General features: G+C 42.9%; 1 protein-coding gene across 2 annotated transcripts in view; it reads right to left on the bottom strand.

Moving 5' to 3' along the window:
- Nucleotides 1–19,640, bottom strand: part of SEMA5A (semaphorin 5A) — a 460,685-nt gene that overhangs the window by 11,112 nt on the left and 429,933 nt on the right. For both annotated transcript variants that reach the window (XM_070587216.1, XM_008513162.2), the window contains 5 exons: nucleotides 18,843–19,068; nucleotides 15,366–15,584; nucleotides 8,003–8,173; nucleotides 6,292–6,447; nucleotides 4,822–4,869 (listed from right to left, as the gene is read on the bottom strand). In XM_070587216.1, coding sequence (XP_070443317.1) covers nucleotides 4,822–4,869; nucleotides 6,292–6,447; nucleotides 8,003–8,173; nucleotides 15,366–15,584; nucleotides 18,843–19,068 — 820 coding nt within the window. The remainder of the gene's footprint in view (nucleotides 1–4,821; nucleotides 4,870–6,291; nucleotides 6,448–8,002; nucleotides 8,174–15,365; nucleotides 15,585–18,842; nucleotides 19,069–19,640) is intronic.

The raw sequence follows: 19,640 nt of genomic DNA, 5'->3' as shown, positions 1-19,640 counted from the left end.
CCTGCCCAGCATCACCAGACAGGATCAGACCACGTGTCGCTAGTCCAGGAAAAGATCAAAAGTCAAAATTTAAAGTATGGTTTCTACAGAATGTGCATCAATTTCGCACCATCGTAAAGTCAAAGAACTGTAAACTCAAACCATCGTAAGTCAGAGACCCTCTGTATATTTTTTGAATATGAATATACACACATTGTATAACATTAGAAAGTGCAAAAGGGTATACAAGAACAAGGTCTTTTCTCTTTCCTAGAGGGAAATATTGTAACCAGTTTCTCCTGTGCTCTTCCAGAGATATTCTGCACACTTACGTGCTCTGAGTGTGCGTGTGTGTGTAAATATTGTCCCGTGTACCATTTTTTTCACTTATATTATATTTTGGAGACCTTATAAAGAAAATGGTCCTACTCCAAAGAAATAGAGGATTTGTGTCAAAGGAATAAAATATGATCTTTTTTTTGGTGAGGAAGATGGTTGCTGAGCTAACATGTGTGCCAATCTTCCTCTACTTTACATGTGGGACACCACCACAGCAAGGCTTGATGAGCAGTGTATAGGTCTGCACCTGGGATCCAAACCTGTGAATCCTGGGCCACCAAAGCAGAGTATACAACAAACCTAATCACTATGCCAGTGCACCAGCCCCTAAACCATGATCTTTTAATGGTCATGAAGTGATTCTCTTTTTACATATTGTTTTTTCTATTTAATAGCATCTTTAAGTTATTTTCCCTGAGTTATAACACAAGATGTTGAAAAAATGAGCTGACATGGACTTATGTCTCTAATATAGCATGGGCTTGAGTGATATCAAGGGAGCAAAATCAAGGCCCAGGTAATCTCTGAGAAACAACTGTAAAAAAATAAGTATTCATTGTGTCCTGATATAATGCTTTGCAATTAAAGTTTCTACTTTTCAGGGAATAAAAACAACATTTGGCCAGTGCTCATGAAGCTGGGATTAGTGAAAATCAGGTAAAGCCGAACACAGCCTCATTTCTCCTATGCTGTGTTGGCATTTTATGGCTAACCTGTTGCTTCAGTGCTACTGGCCTTATGTCCCCATTGCACAGGGCACAACCTGAGGATCTGGACTTCTTCCCAGGGTGTCCCCTCCAAGCACTACCAAAGGGCCCAGTGTCACCCATGCTCTCCCATATCTGTCCACCATGCACTCAAATGAGACCTTGGAGATGCCTACTAGTCATACCATGGACCCCAGCTGAGTCCCCAGGGCACAGAGCGAGGCCCCCAGGGCTCTTGGGGAAAAGAGACTTGCAGGTTTGTGCCCGGCACCCAGGTCCTGGGGTATCTGCACCTTAACCTCCCAGCCTCCTCCCCAAGGACTCTCTGAGCTATTTTTACCTTCCCTGTGATCCACAGCAGAGGTGAAGTACCCCTTGTCTGTCCCTTAACCCTGACTTCTCCCTCTAAGCTGTGCCCCTTTGCTGCTCCCAGACACTGTGCTCCAGGGACCAGGGGCCCTGAGAGATGGATTCGAGTCCTGAGGTGGACGGACAGAGAAGTGCAGAGAGGCTGCCTCCTCCTGGGTTTTCTGTGAGCTGTAACCAAGACATTTCCACTTGCATTGAGACTCTAAATGAACACGATCCTTAACACAGGCATCCAGTGTCTTCAGCACCAGGAGATGGATGATACAGGAGGACATTACATAACAGTCCACAAGTATCAGCCACTTCCTGACATCCACCTCAATTTCTCACTTCCTGATTACGTGGTCAATGGTTTAACAAAGTGAAAGGAATTCACAAATCTTGGCCTTTCCCAAGTTTGTCAGAGGCCTCCAGAGCTGGACAGCTCCCAACCTGTGACGGTTGAAGAAAGCGTCCATGGCATCCCACCAGCCACCACCAGAAGTTTTTAGTATAACGTAAAGCCGTACTCAAGATAAGCAAAGGCTGATTTCACATGTGTTGTCATTTCTGATGTCATTTCTTCATAATTTAGCTGTGTGGACTCCCCAGGGTCAATGTCATGCTCAGATAAAAATACTTTCTGCTGCACTGAGAACACATTTTATTATAACATATGGAAGATGTATGATGCTCTCCATATGCAGATACTTTGTCATTAGTCAAATGAATCATTTCTGCAGGTGCCTGGGGCCAGCTGACATCTTTATGAGGATTATATAGTCTCTGTGTCTCATGCAACTAAAAATAGCTCTCTAAGTTGAAAAATTTCAATAGGCTTACATTTTTCTGCATAGGGAAAAAATAGTGCCTATTAAATCTCTTTTGAATCTGCTTAGTGTGGCTCTTTGCTTTGAATATGCTTTTTTTTTGGTGTTGCTTTTGGTCAGTAAAGCTAGACTAGAGACCAACTACTCAGTTGGTTCAACTGGCTGATTTTCTGTGCAAAGTTCAATTGATTTTTCAACAAACTGAAAAAGACTTCTGTGTTGCCTTCCTATCCATCCCAAAACATCCTTGCTAGGTACTTGTTTTTACCAACCAGCCCTATAATCAGTCCATCCGACTGCTTACCTGCCTATTCCGATGTGTCAATGTCAGCAGCTTAAAGAGCTAAAAAACCAGTTCTGAAACTGCTGAGTAATTAAAGTCTCTGATTTAATACATAGTGTCTTAAGGCTTGATTTGGGGTTGGGCAGCGAGGGCACAGCTGGCTCCGACAAACACAAGCAGCTTTTTAGGATGGCAGGGCTTTGCACCATGTTCTCTGGGTGCTCACAGCCTTGAAGGACTTCCACACAGTAATCTTGTAGGGCCGACCTGGGAAAGCAGTTTCCAAACCTCTGGTAGGCATGGAAGGCCAGTCAGCTCTGCAGGGGCATCAGCTGTTTGACTCCCAGGTTCTGTCTTGGCCTCCCTCGGGATGGCAGCACCCCTCCAAACTCCGCTCCATTCTTAACTTACGCTGCTCTGAGAGCAGCAAATGGCCCTGGACCCTGGATATCACCCAAGAGTGTCACCTTCCCAGGGCTGCTATTGCTCCAGGCCCCCAAACACAATCCTCCCTGACACCTGGTACTAGGACCCTTTTCCTGTGGTGCTTCGGGCTTAAAGCTCACACTCAGATGCCCCGGCCTGGATCCAAACCCTGGCTCCACCGCTGACTGCATCTGTGAACTTCGGCCACAGGGACCTCATCTCTATGACCCTCACAGTCCCCATCTACAAAATGCAGGTAAAAAATACATGGCTGCTATCCCTTTTCTACAATTCCCCAAACCAAAATCTTTTAAATTGTTTTTTCATCACTCATCTGGCAGCAAAGTATGACCTGACCTGATGCATTTGCTGCAGAACTGCCCAGAACTGCCAGGAGGAACACTAGCACCTTCACCTTGCTTGCATTTCATGGCTGCATCATTAAAGAGATTGGTTACAGAGCGTGGCCCCAGACCCTACAGGGGTGTTATGTAACATGCAGTGCATGCCCCATATTACCCATCTATAGTCGGAAAATTTCTGAATCCCAAACCCTTCTCTATCTCCAAGAGTTTTACATAAAGAACTGTGGGCTGTGGCCTCCATGAATGCTCTTTGTGAGGATCAAATAGGATCCTTCTTGTCATTCAATACAGTGTCTGCACACAGCAACTGATCTAAAGATATTAAGAGATACTTATGGCTTGAGTACTTTTATGTGAACGGGCATACATTCAGCTTGCAGCTGTGTCCCAAGTTAGTGACTCCCGGTCTCTGAACTCACTGAACTGACCTAGGTCAGGCACTAGACATTGCCTTTCTCAGGCACTGGGGTCTCTTATAATATGACGTCTGGTTCCAGGGGGGCTGAGGCCGAGTGCCCATTGTAGGCTCAACACCCTTCACAAAACTGGCAGAGTGAGTGCTCAGTGAAGATTATTGAATGAATGGATTCACAGATGGATGACTAAATGGATAGATATGTAACAGATACTGTAATGTAACAGATACTGAAATCTTAATGTAGTTAATAACGCTAAGTACATTCCTAAAACACACCCGTGAAACTCCAGATTCCATCGGGACACAGGGATAGACCAAAGTCCTTTGGGCTGAGCTGTCTGGGACTACTCCGGTGGAATGGATCATGCCAGGAATGATTATTTATAAGTCATCACTCCCACATACGAAGAAGCTGGTCTTATGTGTGGATATTGGCTCTGACCAGCAAAGGTGGACAGGGCTGGGTTTGATCAAAGGACAGTCAGCCCCCTCCCATACAGAAGAAATAGAAATAGATGATCAAGTCCAAATTTATCATGGGTTTGAACCAGATAATGTGATTTTTGTCATTCAGTGCTGTGGGAAGTTTGAAAACATACCTCTAGAGATATAGGTATAACCTTTCGCCCATTACAATTCTGTCATTTCAGCAGTCTGGAGATTTGAGGCTGGCTGCCATAGATTTGCACCATAAATTTAAACAAAATGCTCAAATTCTGTTTTACTCATGGGAAATCTAACTATAGCTAATATCAGGATCACTGGTTCATAAAGTTTACATCCATCAGAATAACCTCAAGGGCTTATTAAACCACAGAAGGCTGGACCTCACTCAGAGAGGATCTGATTCTGTAGATGGAGGTGGAGCCTGAGAATCCGCATTTCTATCAAGATCCCAGGCAATACTTAAGGTTGGTGTAAGGCCCCCCCGTGAGAACCACTGATCCAGAGGTCATATATTGACCCTTAACATTCATACTACCAAAGTATAAAGTGTTTGGATCCAGGAGTTTTCCAGTCTGTTTTTCTTCGCTGACAGCAGAAACATCATGTGAAACATATGGGAAGAGCAATGATTGGAAAATATCAGAAATCAATTATAAATTAATTAAAAAGAAGAACTTACCTCCACACCTTTTCTCTTCTACGCTACTGGATCTCGCGACAGATACTTCTGGAAAAGCAAAAATCCAATCACAATACGAAAAGAGTGTTGGGAAGGAAGACTGCATTAATGATTCATTTACAAAACATCTAATGATTTTGAGTTTTATGTGTCAAGTTTCCAAAAACTTGATTAATTGTTTAAAAACAATGTATTTATTTCTTTGTTTTTTTTTTAACCAATCTGGCTGTATTTGGTCAAGGTCACCTTGATTGGGAAGGGGTGAGATTCATTATTACAGAAAGAAAATGCTATGGTCCCTTGGGCTGAAACCAGGGCACTAGCTTCAAAATAAGGCCAGAGTATGTGCTGATTTTCTGTAACAATGTATTCTGCCAGCTGTGGAACCCCACAGGGTTTGCCTGTGATGTTTCTGCCTCAGATCTTTTGTTTCATCAAAGCTAGTGTTGTCACATTCCCTGCAGAGGGCTATCAATCCATCAGTGCTCAAAGGAAGTCGCCATAATAAATAAAGTCCTGATTCAGAGTCCACGCATGCTCTTTGCCATCACCCATATTCAATACACAAGTAAAATGCCAATGAGAGGACAGATCCCCTAGATGTTTTAACCTCCAAGGATAAAATATCATTTCAGGAATCCAGAAATGTTATTCTCTCCTGTATTGATTTTTCATTAGATAACAAGAATTAAAACTATGTCTACAGTTAAAGAGGAAAACAACCACCATGAGCACTCCTGCAGGTCTATACCAAACATGGCTGAGGTGGCTTCTGAGGCTAAAACTAATAGTTTTCTCTAAAATATTCTCTTTCCCATAAATGGAGGAAAACAAGATTTTATCTATCATTACTTTGTAAGAAGTTGGTCTCTGCTTTGGTCCATGTCACAGCCCTAAGGCATAGAGGGTACATATACGAAATGATTTATAAACATCTAGCACCACGCCTACAGTGAGCATGTGACAGGGGACTGGCTATCGCCAATAACTAAACATAGATTTCAAGAGGAAAAACCTCCAGCAAAAGAGCCAGCCAACCTCTTCTCCAAAATGAGAGCAATGATGGGTTTCCATTTTCCCAAATTTATTAAGGTTGCATGATGAGAATGACCCTATTTATCTATGCAAACGTATACACACAGCATGGCCAAAGCATGAAACCTCATATGAAAATATTCAAATAACATATTTTCATATTTTGAGCAAAATCTTCTGTGTTATACTCAATAAATTGTAGAAGATATTGTACTTAAAAAAAACCTTAAAACTCATGGTCTAAACTCAGATCTGAGTTCACAGTTCTCCATAAATCTAAACTTTACTCACCCTGAAACCACAAGAGTTGATAGAATTGTCTCTGTTTCACAAAATTAGGACCTCTAAGAACAGATAAAACCCTCACCTATAAATCATTTCCTCTCTAAACATTGGAAATGGTTTGTTTACACTGAGAAACATCTCTGCCCTCACCTGGGATGAAATTGGAATCAAAAACACACGGCCGGCTCTCCGTTGTGTTTCCGGAACACTGGCCACCCACAGGGAACAGAAGGATGCACTGGCGGGCGCGGACCTGGACTCCAGACGCATCGCACTCGGACCAGTCTGACCACTCCGACCAGCTCTCTGCAGCAAGCAGAAGGGGAGAGATGCGGGACCAATACCAGCTAAGATCTATCAACCTGGAAGCAGTGCCAGGTTCCATATGTTACTTTAAGTTTTCAATGGCTCTATATATAAATAAGATGGACTTGTATCTTCTGACCAGTCCAGTAAGTAAACTACACATGAGCATGAATAAAAGAACTTGTATATTGTTGATCAGAGATAATGTGTTTAAAATATATTTTCCAAAACCCATATTATCTTAATGTTCTAAAGTGGTTGTATCAGACACTCAGTAAGCTAATCCATGAGGCCCAGCTGGGCAGAGACCATCAGTGGTGGGGGGAGAAACTACTAGGGCAGACGATTTCCGAGAGGAGGATGCTCTGTTATGAGAAGCAGCCCTCAAAGGCTTCTCCCCAGATTCCTACAGGCCTCAATGCTCAGGCAAGAGAAATGATGGTGCGTTAATGAGAAAGCCCTGTTGCTGAAGGGGCTTCAGCTACTGTAAGTACTTTCTCTTCTGTTGTAAAAATAATTCTGCAGAGTCAATATACCAAAGTCAGGCTGTTCTTGGGGTGGAATTCATTTTATCCCATGTTTACTGTCACTGAAGCGCATGAGATCAATGCATGAGTCTTGGGTTAAGGCCAAAAGATGAGCGATTTAAAGTGAATTCACCTCAAAGTGGAAGGTTTGCTAGGATTTGTTAAACTCATCCAGGCCTACAAATGTGTGAATAGAGGAATAACACATATTTTAAGGAAGGAGGTTAACAAAGTGAACTCTCAATATTATTTATGAACATTAAACAACATAAAAAAATTTTTTTTCTATGCCATTTGCTTTTCTCCTCTTTTTAAATTTAAGCGTCATCTTTACAGTGTGGGGAAAATTTGGAAATCAAACTTGTGCCTTGATCCATTGTAAAGGGTACAATTTTTCTTAGAAATGTGTAAAGTACCAGTTTTGGGAATGGCTGAGAAACTGGCACTTTTCTAGGCACTTTTCAGTATAAATGGAACTTTCCAGAAAGATCTATAGGAGCAAGTTAAAAAAAAAAAAAAGAGTGAGTGCTTCAATGTCAAAGTTAGACTCAGTGTGTCTCATTTTCATTCCAAGTGGTCCCTCCACGTGGGAAAATGAAGCTAATTGTTGGATGGGGAAGTCTGCTGCTGAGCATCTGTAGGCCCTGGCACCAGCCCGCTTGGAGTTGGGATACTCACACCCACTGTCCTGAGGCCAGTTCCTGTGAAGCAGCTTCACAGGATGGTCCCTGCTCCCTACTCTGGTTTTCAACAACAAAATCTCAGATCCCTTTACCAGGTTAAACATTTTAAGCATGCTTTGTCATAACTAGTTTCTGTTACTAGTTCTAAAATTATGCATGGTGAGAGCTCTTCTATTGTAGAACCAGGTATTATGAAGTTGCTTTTGGGGTAATGGTGCAGGATTGATGTGTTCCCCTCTTTCAGTACTTATTGTGATATGGTATCAATTTCACCATTTCTAAACCAAAGAAAGAGGAGTGTTTGTCCCAAAGTTGGGTGACCAGCACGGCAGGGGCGCCACTTACCGGGGCAGGGCTGCGTGCTGCAGAGCGCCTCTTCCGTGTGCAGCCCCAGGCAGATGTCTCCTCCGTAGGCTGGGGCTGGGTTTGTGCAGGAGCGGGTCCTCATGTAATGTCCACCGCCACATGTCGCCGAGCATTTTGACCACGAGGACCAGCAAGACCACATGCCATCCACTGAGAAGGGACACAAAGTCACACCACTTCTGAAATCCAAATCTGACCCATTGAATGTGGCTAGAGATGGAATCTGCATTGCAGGATGCACCTGTGTACACCACTGCCACTCACAGCGAGTATTTGGGGTCTTCCTCCTGGTGAGGGAACCAGTTTTGCATATTCTTCCCTACGTTTTTTTCAATTCCTCTTATTTGTTTTTTCAGGAAATATCTCTCAACACATTATACATAGGCATGAGGATGGCAGAGGAGAGAAATGTATGTAATACAATCCCAGCCCTGGGAGTGAACCGTGGACCACATCCTGCCCTTATTAACATGAAGCCCCAGCTAGCTCTCACCTTTGCTAATCACCCACTCTAGTCGGCCAGCTGAGACTTATAGTCAAGGATAAGTAGTTCCTGGCACAGCCTTCCTTACGAATTGGATTAGGATTTGCTCCATCAGAGTGGGAAAGAGAAAAGCTAACAGGTCCTACAAGGAAGGGCTATGAAGGATGCTCTGTAGATGCAGGCACCAACCAACCAAACTAAGTATAACCACACACACTCAACAGTGTGTTCATATAACAGACTAAACAGAGGAAGGCCCAGTATCTGCAGCCAGACTTCAGATTGGATGTGAAGATGAGTTTTATAATATGAACATCAGGCAGATCAGCTTCCTTGACCAACAGTTTGACAAAAGACTCTCTATTATTATGCGTAGATAGTAGTGGAGTTTTTCTCCAGGTCCCACATGAAAAACCGAGTAACCACGAAAGAGAATGCCAGAATTGTTCAGGACACAAGGTGGTTCTGGCTAGGATGACCCAGTTGTATTTTAATACACCCATCACAATTTAATACATCTTTATGGAATAATATTTTTCTTTAGACATAGGCATAGGTAGAAAGAAAGTATTTTTGAGAATGCGAGCAGAAACATCATGTTTATGATGATATTTAATTTGCAAAAAGTAAAAGACAACAAAAACAAAAACACTTGAACCTAATTTTAAAATGAATTTGTAACTTAACTGGGAATTCTGTGAATCAACAGTTTACATGGGTGTGCAGAATTCAACAATATTTTCCCTCATAAGCAATAAGCTGGATGAGAAAGGAGGAGGGGACCAATCAGACATCTGACACAGGCCATGAGACCAGCAATAGGAAGGCAGGCATGCGTTTGCCTAGAACTTTAACATATTCCAAACCCTCTCTCATGTCTCTTTCTCACTGCGGGGAATGCCTGCTGGCAGTTTTTCTCTGTCTGTAACCCAAGCTGAAGCTTGGCTTCAAGTGGGTACGCTTGCACACCCCTCACTAAGGCACAGGCAAGTCACAGTGCTGTAGATAGAAGGTGTCATGGAGCTCGGCTGTCTGAATGTACACAAGGCAGTCAGGGGCTCAGAAGGTTCTAATGCCTCATGTAGATGGGAACCCGACTTCGAACCAACTACCTGAAGATGGCATGATGAACCTGCAGATCACTGGCCAACAGGTACATGAAAAGATGTCCAACATCACTAGTCATCAGGGAAATGAAAATCACAACCACAATGAGACATCTCCTCACACCTGTCAGGGTGGCTATTATCAAAAAGACCTCCACATTAAACAACAACAGATAACAGTGTTGGGGAGATGCTGGAACTCTTGTATGCTGTTGGTGAAAATGTAAAATGTTGCAGTCACTATGGAAAACAGTATGGTGGTTCCTCAAAAAATCAAAAATAGGGAATGCCCTGATGGTGTAGTGGTTAAGGTCGTGCGCTCTGCTTTAGTGGCCTGTTGCCAGTTCAGATCCTGAGCAAGGACCTAGCACTGCTTGTCAAGCCATGCTGTGGTGGCATGCCACATAAAGTAGAGGAGGACTGGCACAGATGTTAGCTCAGTGACAATCTTCCTCACACACACACACACAAACATTAAAAATAAAATTACCATGTGATCTAGTAATCCCACTTCTGGGTATATACACAAAAGAATGGAAATCAGGATCTCAAGGAGATACCTGCACCCCCATGTTCATTGTAGCATTATTCACAATAGCCGAGATACGGAAACAACCTAAGTGTCCACTGACAGATAAATGGATAAAGAAAATGTGGTATATACATACAGTGGAATGTTATTCAGTTAAAACAGAAGGAAATCCTGTGATATGCCTCACCGTGGATGAACCTGAAGAACAGTACACTAGTGAAATATGCCAGTCACAAAAAGACAAATACTGCATGATAACACTTATATGTGGAATCTAAAATAGTCAAATTCATAGAAGCAGGAAGTAGAATAGGGACTGCCAGGGGCTGGGGAGCGGGAAACAAGGAGTTGTTGCTCAAAGGGGTATGAAGTCTCAGTGAAGTGAGATGAATACGTTCTAAAGATCTGCTATACAACACTGTATCTATAGTTAACAGAACTGTATTGTGAACATAAAGGTTTGTTAAAAGGGTGGATCTCATATTAAGTGTTCTTACAACAATAAAAAAATTTAAAAATTTAAAAATAAACCAAAGACTAAACGTCCTCAGTCACAATCATTCTATAATCATGCAGCATCTAATGGTCACACACTAGGAAGCTAATAAACTGATGTCTCCAATCTACCTTGTGATATTTCAAATGGTATTTATTCCTATCCACATCTCGACTAGTACTTAAGCCAATTAATATCTCATCTAGTCTAATAAACCCCCCTCCCAACACACACACCAACTGTTCTCCCAGTATCATGATAAATTACCCCGGCACAGAATCATTTGTTGTTTAACAGAGAAAATGTAGTTCTTGTTTGAAATGTAACAGTTTGAGGGAGCATTTGTAACAGAACCCAGTTGCTAAAACATTCCCACTTGCCAGTTTAAACCACAAGATCACATGGTACCCTTACCAATTTCAATTTCAATTTCACTGTCCTGAGAGATATATTAAGAACTAGGGAAACAGATGATTTCAGTACAAAATGAAATCAACGGAGAATTTCAGCCACTTCTTCACTCTATCAGGTAGCTGCATTGGTCTGTAATTGCCCTGTGCCCCAGGCCAATTCTAATCCGGTCTCCACTTCCTGTTCTTTCAACTTTGTGCTTACATAACAGGTGTCAACCTTCTTCTTGGAGCAGTGACTCTGGAGACAAGGGGCATGGTGGTTTGTACTGGATGAAAAAGGATATTGAATATTGTACAAACGTTTCATGTTAGGAAGGCTAAAAAATTTCTAAAATAGAAATTACAGAATACAAAGTTTAATGAAATAGTCTTCACTGCCAGGGAGCATGCAGAGCCAGGTGGGGAAGCAGGGACATTCAAAGCCAAGAGAACAAAACACACATCAGGCACCGTGCAGGGCATGGCACATCAGGGGATGGAGTGAGGCTGAGCATCTGAAATCTTCCTTTTCTGCTCCATAAACTATGCTGGACTAAGAAAATCATCGCGAACAACACTAGTGATGATAACAATAACTCATTCAGTATTGCCCCTCATCCTCAGGACAGCCATGGAGTGTGTTCTAGAAATAGGGGACCCGAGACACAGAGAGGTTAGGTTGTAGAGCGAATGAGTGGGGAGTGGGACTCGCCACTGGCACACTGAACCCAGGAACAGGAATTGAGTTTAGGGTTTCACATAACTCCTGTCACATCACTAGAAGTCACATGGAAATCTCCTCATGGCCCAAGAGAGATTGGCTCAGAAGAAGATCAGACAGATACACGAAAGCTCAGATCCATGTTTCTTTCAAGAAATGAAAGCAATTAATTGTAGGGAATTATTTTTGATCAAGTGAAATTTATAGATTAAGTAACTTGATAGAAGGGATAAAAATCCTTGTTCTAGCTGAATACTCCACCCAGGACAGTAAAATAAAAACAATGAAGGCAACAGAAAGTACCATTACTAGTGATCTAAAGAGCCAAGTAAAACTAAATAATTAACGTCTGAGTGTCAGGCATCCACAGGGCTGTCAGAGATATAAAGTCCTACATTTACAGTCCTTTACGCCGTGGGCATATTTGACATCAATTCCCTGGTGTACTGAGTTCTGGGCCACACAGGTCTTCACTGAAGGACGCTGTGCTCTCAGCTCCTCTAAGGATCTCTGAGCAGAAGTGTCCTACACCAACCGCCCCCTCCACCCCCACCCCAAACAGCCTCAATGCTCTCTCAGGACAGAACCAATGTCTTACGCTCCTTTTGTGTCACTTGCATTTTACAGAACTAAGTGTGTGGACTCCATGATATCATGGACAGAAAAGCACAGAGTGTTCTTGCACATCACAGGTATCCGACAGATGTTATCTATAGAACACACACCTGTCCGAAGTCTTCATTTTGAGACAAAGAGTTTGCCTCCCGGTTAGCTTCTCACTGAGTGTTCCTTCTCCCTCACACTTACTGTTTTCATAATAAAGGAAAAATGAATGATCTTATTTGAATTTGAATGTTATTTAGTAACATCTGTTACTCTACCTGAGTAGAGTCGGTTGTCTCTAACTGTCAACCAACATCTGGAATCCTTAGTTCTGAATCAAACAAGGATGGAGGAAAAGAAGGAGTGAAGAAGAAAGATCAAGCTACTTCCCAGTGTTGGAAGTAAATTATGTAGGCGAAGGTACAAGTTAGATCAACTCACAGAAGGTGAAAAAGGATCATTTCAACACTGGCTCAACTTTAAAACCACACTGCATGCAGTTCATTGTACACGCTAGAATTGGAGACAAAATTTTTCATTGGTTAATTTAAAAGGTATTTTATCTTCTAGCTTCAGATTTATTTTCAAACTTAATCATAATGAGAAAACTCGTCTTTGAATAAACTATAGTGCTCGTTTGTGACTGTTCATGATGGACCCAGCAGGACCAAGGAAGAGGAAATTTATAGAGAGGAGAATGCCCTCAATGAGGTAAAAATAGCCCTATAACTGGCTGAGCAGCTCAGCATCCGCAACCCTAGGGGCTTCAAACCCCTCTTTGCTGAGTTCCATCCTGTCCTGTGTTTGGGAATTTTCCAGGAGGTGGGAAAGAGGACTGACATTTGCCCAACTCAGCCCCGTGAACTCGCCCACTCCCAAGTGGAAAGTGACAGGGCCACTCTGAATATTTCCACAACCCTCTATGGAATCTTGGCTTTCAGAAAGAAAATGAGGACAGAGCTATTTCAAGACATTAGGTTATGTATACATGATACTGGCTTGACCATCAAATCAACCAAAAATAAAAATAACCACCAGATCATGTTAATGGGATGTCCTGAGATGGGCCTGAGCCTTGCACTGAAGGACCAGGGCAGCATCCAAGCATCTGGAAGAATCTGCACGTCTGCCAATGGCAACAAGGACTCATGTCTGGAGCCTGGGGAGGCAAGGGTGGATGGAAGAATCCTGACATTCCCATGTGGCCCTCTCTGCTCCAGTTTACAGCACGGATCCTAATCTAATGATGTCACCCCTTGAGCTCCCTCCCAGACCTGGGGGAGGAGTCCTTCGACTCTTCATGCTGGGGCTGTGGGAAAGAACTGGTTCTGTGACCTTTCCCAGCTCCTTGACATTGCTTGGCCAGGAAAGCCGGGTGGTTGGAGAGAAGAGTCTCCTGAGGCTGAGAAATTCAGGCAGAGACAGCCCAGGAGGAGTGGAGCAGCTGTAGGAGCAGGGACATTATTGGGAGCCTCAGCCACAGCTACAACTGTGCATTTTCAGTTTAATTCAGTACATGTTTCTTCATCCAACTATCCATCCACTCACCCATCCATCCATCCATCCACCCATCCATCCATCCAGCCATCCATCCATCCATCCAACCAGCCATCCATCATCTATCCATCCATCTACACATACATACATCCACCCATCCAACAAATGCTCACTGAGCACTGCTACAAGCCAGTTCCTCAGTTCCTTGTTTAAAGAACTCAGAAAGTTGTTTGTACCTACTGAAAAAGACGCTATACTTGCAAGCTTCTGTGTCTTTAAAAATGCTGTACACAGTGTTTGGAATAACTCCCCCATTCCCCATCCCCGCGTGTCTATTTGGTCAACTTCTGTCCCTCAAGACTCAGTTCAGGGGCAGCTTGCTAAGTGTAACTGCCATGATTCCAGCTCAATGGGTCCTTGGATGATGTAGCCACTATATCTTGTTGTCACCAACCCAATAGCCAGTGACCATACTGGGTTGCCATTAATCACAGGATGCCTCCTTACTGAACTGTAAGTTCCTTTCTGACTTGGATGATATCACTGTATCGTTCTTTACACTGTGAATAGTGCAGAGTGGGCTATCCAAAAACGTTTGCTGAAAAATTGAATGAATGAAGGAAGGGAGATCAAGTAACCAATTGTGTGATTTCTCATCATGCAACAAACAATTACTGATAGCTATTTCTAGTGTGTGCCAGGCCCGTGCTGGGAGCTGAGGGCACTGCAGGAGGTGAGAGTGTCTCAGAAGTCCCCGTCCTCCTGGAGCATTCCCTCTGACAGAAGTCAAAGGCAGCACACACAGCTGTAGACCAGCACTCGGGATAGCCATAAGGCACCGGGTTACAGATCCTCTGACTGTGGGAAGGTCAGTGGAAGCAATGATGGTGACAGAGCTGCACCCAGAGCTGTGGCAGGAGGAACACAGTGATGGTCAGAATGTTAAAGGAGACAGAGGAGCCTTTGGGGCTGTCAGACAACACCCAGGGTGGGGGCTCTTCAAGCTCATTTTATTAACCTGGTGCTTGTTTGGGAATTCCATGGAATGAAAAGCTGGGTCTCAGGAGGAAGACCCAGAAAACACAGTTCCTGTGGGCCTCCAGGAGAGAAGAGTGTGTGTTCAGAGGACTGAACTCAGAAGAAAGTGGACCCTGATGACCAAGGGCACAAGGGACCTGGGTCACCCTTGATAACCATCACCCTAGAGGAAGAATCTGTGGTATGAATGGAGGCCAGTTCCTAGAGGGCTGGGCCCATCAGAGTCTTGGAGGGGGCCAGCCTCCAGGTTCAGGGACATGACATATCTCTCCAACTTCTCCATTAGGCACAGCATCTAGGGCCCACGATCCTCATAGGGGCTCATAAGAATGTTTTAGTTTCTTTTAAATCAGAAGAAATAAATGAATATAATCCAGCCTAGGTTATATTAAGCTGAGTGAGCTCCCTACATTAGAAAGTCTTCTAAGGCCCTTGATTTTTCAGACCTTTTCCAGATCACTCAATCCACTCACCTGGGCAAGGCAAAATGTTGCATTCCTGGTACTCCAGGGAGGGGCCCAGGCAAGGCATGCCCCCATACTTGGGCTCTGGATTGTTGCAAACTCGCTTCCGGTTCCGAATGCCCCTGCTACAGTCGCGGCTGCACTGTGACCATGATGTCCAGGCTGACCAAGCCCCATTGACAGTGTGGGCAGAGTACCTTCCTGCACGCAGGAAGTCTCCAGAAAGGCCTGCCAAGGAAAAGGTAAAGTGTGATTCTATCAGGAGTTCTCAGAGTAACCAGAGTCCACACTAACTTTCATCGTGTATCAGTTGTGTGCTTCATTTCTATAACTACACTCTCAAAATCAGATGAACACTTTTCATACTTCAGAAGTCAAAAAAAAAAATTGCAGTTGAGTAACAGCCTCCTAGAACTCAAGCCACAACCTCTGCCGTCGCTATTAAATAAGGTGCAAGGACGATCTCGATTTGTAAATGTGGCAAAATCCTCACACAAGCAATAGGGCTTATGTTTGTAGGTCTCTTAATTTTCTGAAATACAAAGAAAACATAACTTTGTCACTTCCCTTGGGAATTCTACAACAAACCACCGTTATCCACGATGGGGTGGTGCTCATCACTGAGGACATCCTCTGGAAAAATGGAGGCAGGATTCAAACATTCTCTAACCCTGTCCCTTCCCCTGTTAACTTTTCCAAAGCAAGTGAAGGCTGGTGAAGGTGTGGCCTTAACTGCTTCTGATCACAGGCCATGGGGACACACGTCCACTCCAGAAACATGCAGAGGGCTCAGCTCCTGACCCGGGACTGAGCACAACCCTGAATGACCTTGCCACTTGGCAAACGCTCCCTGAAGTGCAGAGTGCACGTACGAGAAGAATGTGTTTCCCCAGGAACAAAGGCAGCAACAGAAGCAGTGAAAGCAGCCGGGGGTGTGTATGTGTGTGTGTGTGGGGAGCTGTCTTGGTACGAACTGGTTCAGGTCTGCTCCGAGCAATTTGTACTTGAGGCGTTTAATCAGCCACAGTCATTCCTGTTTGTTTTGATGAAGATGCCTACTTACTTACAACGTTAAAAAATATTCAGTAATTTTCTCACATGTAGGCTATGGGACACAGATTTTAACAAAAAGCTCTCAAAGGATGCAATGAGGTCCTGGGGAAGCGTGAGAAGGCAAATATGCCAACAGTTCTATCCATTCATTGTTCAACTCCTGGGCTGTTTACTTTAAAACTCTGGTTCAGAAACCGAGGCAGGATGCTCTTTAGAGAAAATGGATTAGAAATATCTGCCTGTGATGAACCAGCACTTTGTGGTTAATCAATAAAGAACAGCCGTGCACAGTTAAGCCCCATTTTGTGTGGTCAGACGCCAAGTCCAATTTTGTATCTTCAAGATATCAATGCCAAAATGCGTGGATGGTCATTAGAACTTGAAGCCATTAAGACACAAGGAGGATGAAGTACTTTTTAAGTCATGTCCATGATATACTTTTGGAGGAAATACAGGATCTTTTATAAATTTTTCCTTAGTTTATATTACTAATATTTAAAACAAATATTAGTTTTGGTTTTGTATGTATCTGAGAATGGAAAGATTAAAAAAGATATGTTCAGAAAAGAGAATAAAGTTAACGTATAGGGAAATACTGTCATTCATTTTCTCTTTTTTACTTTGATGTCACAAGAAGTAAGACAGGTCACAGCCTGCTCTGAAATAAGGGAACAGGTAACTGCAACTTGAGACAGGGTTGCCAGATTTAGCAAATAAAATACAGGAAGCCCAGTTAAATCTGAATTTCAGATAAACAACAAACAATATTTTAGTATAAATATCCTCTGAATATTGCAAGGGACATACTTATTCTAAAAAGATTCATGGGATACAACTGTACTAAGAAAATTCTGAAAAATATCTGAAATTCATATTTAACTGGCCATTTTGTATTGTATCTCACAACTCTGACTTGAAATCACATGATCATCCTTTGTGGAATGTAGATCTTTAAAATGGGCCTTCAGTTTTCTATCTCTTGGTTTTCCATCACTTATCTTTTCTCCTCACTAAAGCAGGATTTTACAGAATTAATGAGTGAATATAATTTTGCTTGATTTTCTAGATGGGTTTTTACTTGTTTTATTTAAATTATAGACTTAATCACACAAAATCCTTCACTAAAGCAGACTTTTTTTTTAATCCAAGAAATAATAAACAAGCTTAAATAGTTACTGAGCTACGATGAGCAGAATGGTTTGAGGTCAGGAGACAGTTAACGTCAGTGAGAACGATATGATAAGCAGTGGCTCCTGATGGCAACTGTCGGGCCTCCATGCATCCAGGCTGGTAGCTCTAAGCTGCCTCGGCTGTTCAGCAGCTCCCAGGGGGTGGCATGGAGATCTGTGACATGTGTGCAGCTGATGGTCCTGACTCAGAGCCACTCTGTGTAAGGCTTCCCTCCAGCACTGCAGGAGATTTATCGACCTCCTTGAATTCATCCCAACCACCTCAGCCCAACATGGCGACTCACCAGCTCTGGTTCCTAGGCCAACCGCTCTGGGTCTAAGGCTCTTTCTCTAAAAATGACATTGATGGCTACTGTGCTTTCTATATCACATTCATCGTGGAAGAATAAGGTAGAATCATAAACACAAAAGTGCTGAGACATGTTCAAGGTGGTCTAGTGCAAGATGTGGCTATCACTGTTCTCATCAAATTGTGATCCGAGAACCATTTTCTTTTTAGAATTGGACAGCTTTTGTTAAATTAGATGAGAATGATGGGAGAGATAAAGAAGGAAGCAGAAATGAATCTCTTTGGGACAGCCAGCCTCATCTGTTTCCTGCAGCCGAGACACCTGAGCTCCAGGGAGAGCAAATGAGTTGCCCGAGGTGAGAGGACCATTCAGTGGCAGGGCCAGGTAGAGGGTGGACCTTCTGGTCTGCTCTAGAGCTTTCCCCACACTGCTAATATGGCACTGAGCAGATTTATATAATTACAAGGGCAAAGCAATTTCAAAGCCTCTGAAAGGATTCTCACCTGTTGTGCTTTTTAATAGAAAGACTCTTCTATAGGTATAAACATAGAGATGCACTTCTGTTGTCTTTGTCCACTTTTAGGACAAAAAAGGGAAAGCTTCCTTGCAGCTTATGTTTCAGTGCCGGAAGAACTACAGAAGATTACTGAGCCTTCCTCAATATATTTTCCGACACGGAATAAATCTCCCACAAACTATTCTGGACCTATTATAAATATAGTGTTATTTTGAGGGTTGAATTCCTAGGACCACCTCAATCTATGACTAAATTTTTACAGTAAGAGACTTTCCCATTAATGTGCTACAAAACCAGTTCTGCTCTAGAGGGATCATTGTTATAATGATTGCTAAGCCATAAATAATCAAAAAGAAAAAAATCTTTCTATCCACTCAGAGATAAGATCAAGGCTTGTCCATGGAAGTGGGTCAGTCTCCATGCAGTCGCTACTCACCATCTGTGGAGCAGCCGCTGGTTCCATCACTAGAACAATATCGCATTTCTATTCTCTGTCTTCCCACTTCCAGCAAATTCGGATCAGGCAGCCGGGCTTTGCACGTGTATCGAAATCGCTGCTCATAGTGGCCGCCATTGTCAGAGATGTTGACAGGTGTCCAGGGGGTCCAGGGGGTGGTCTTCTTCAGTTCAGGGCATGGGTTGGTATTACAAGGCTGGTACTCCTGGAAGAGAAAAGGGGTGGCACGTGCTTATCATTTGGAATAAACAGAGCCAGTGGCTTCCTTCCTTGAGTGAAAGACAAGGCTCTCTCAAACTTCAGATCCTCACACCTACCAGCTACTCTCCAAAGTTACAACTCCATTTATGTTAAATTAGGCATGTAAGGGAATGTTCAGCATTCAAGTCAACTCTGCGGTTTCTCCTGCATCAACAATGAGCATGAGACAATAAATGTAATTGTATGTGAATAAAAATGGTAATCCCATAAAAATCATGTTCCTTCCATTTAATAAGTAACCAAAAATGCTGATTATTCTGATGTTAAGCTTCATTGTTTTCTTTAAAAGATTAAAGTTAAAATGAAACCAGAATTTGCTTTTGAACCACATAATATTCATTTTGATTTTAACAAATATTTTAAACTCTGGGATCATAGATTCAAAGGGTTAGAGTGGTAAGTATCCAATTGAAAACATAATATATGCTAACCTTTAGTCAATAAGTTTTCACAAGATTTCCCTGGTGAATACCTTGATGGCATTTCTCATTTTCTCCTCCACTCCCTCGCTACAGG

Source organism: Equus przewalskii, chromosome 20 (assembly GCF_037783145.1).
Source record: "Equus przewalskii isolate Varuska chromosome 20, EquPr2, whole genome shotgun sequence".
NCBI lineage: Eukaryota > Metazoa > Chordata > Mammalia > Perissodactyla > Equidae > Equus > Equus przewalskii.
Note: the sequence above shows the minus strand (reverse complement) of the source record. Positions and strands in the feature narration are given on the sequence as shown.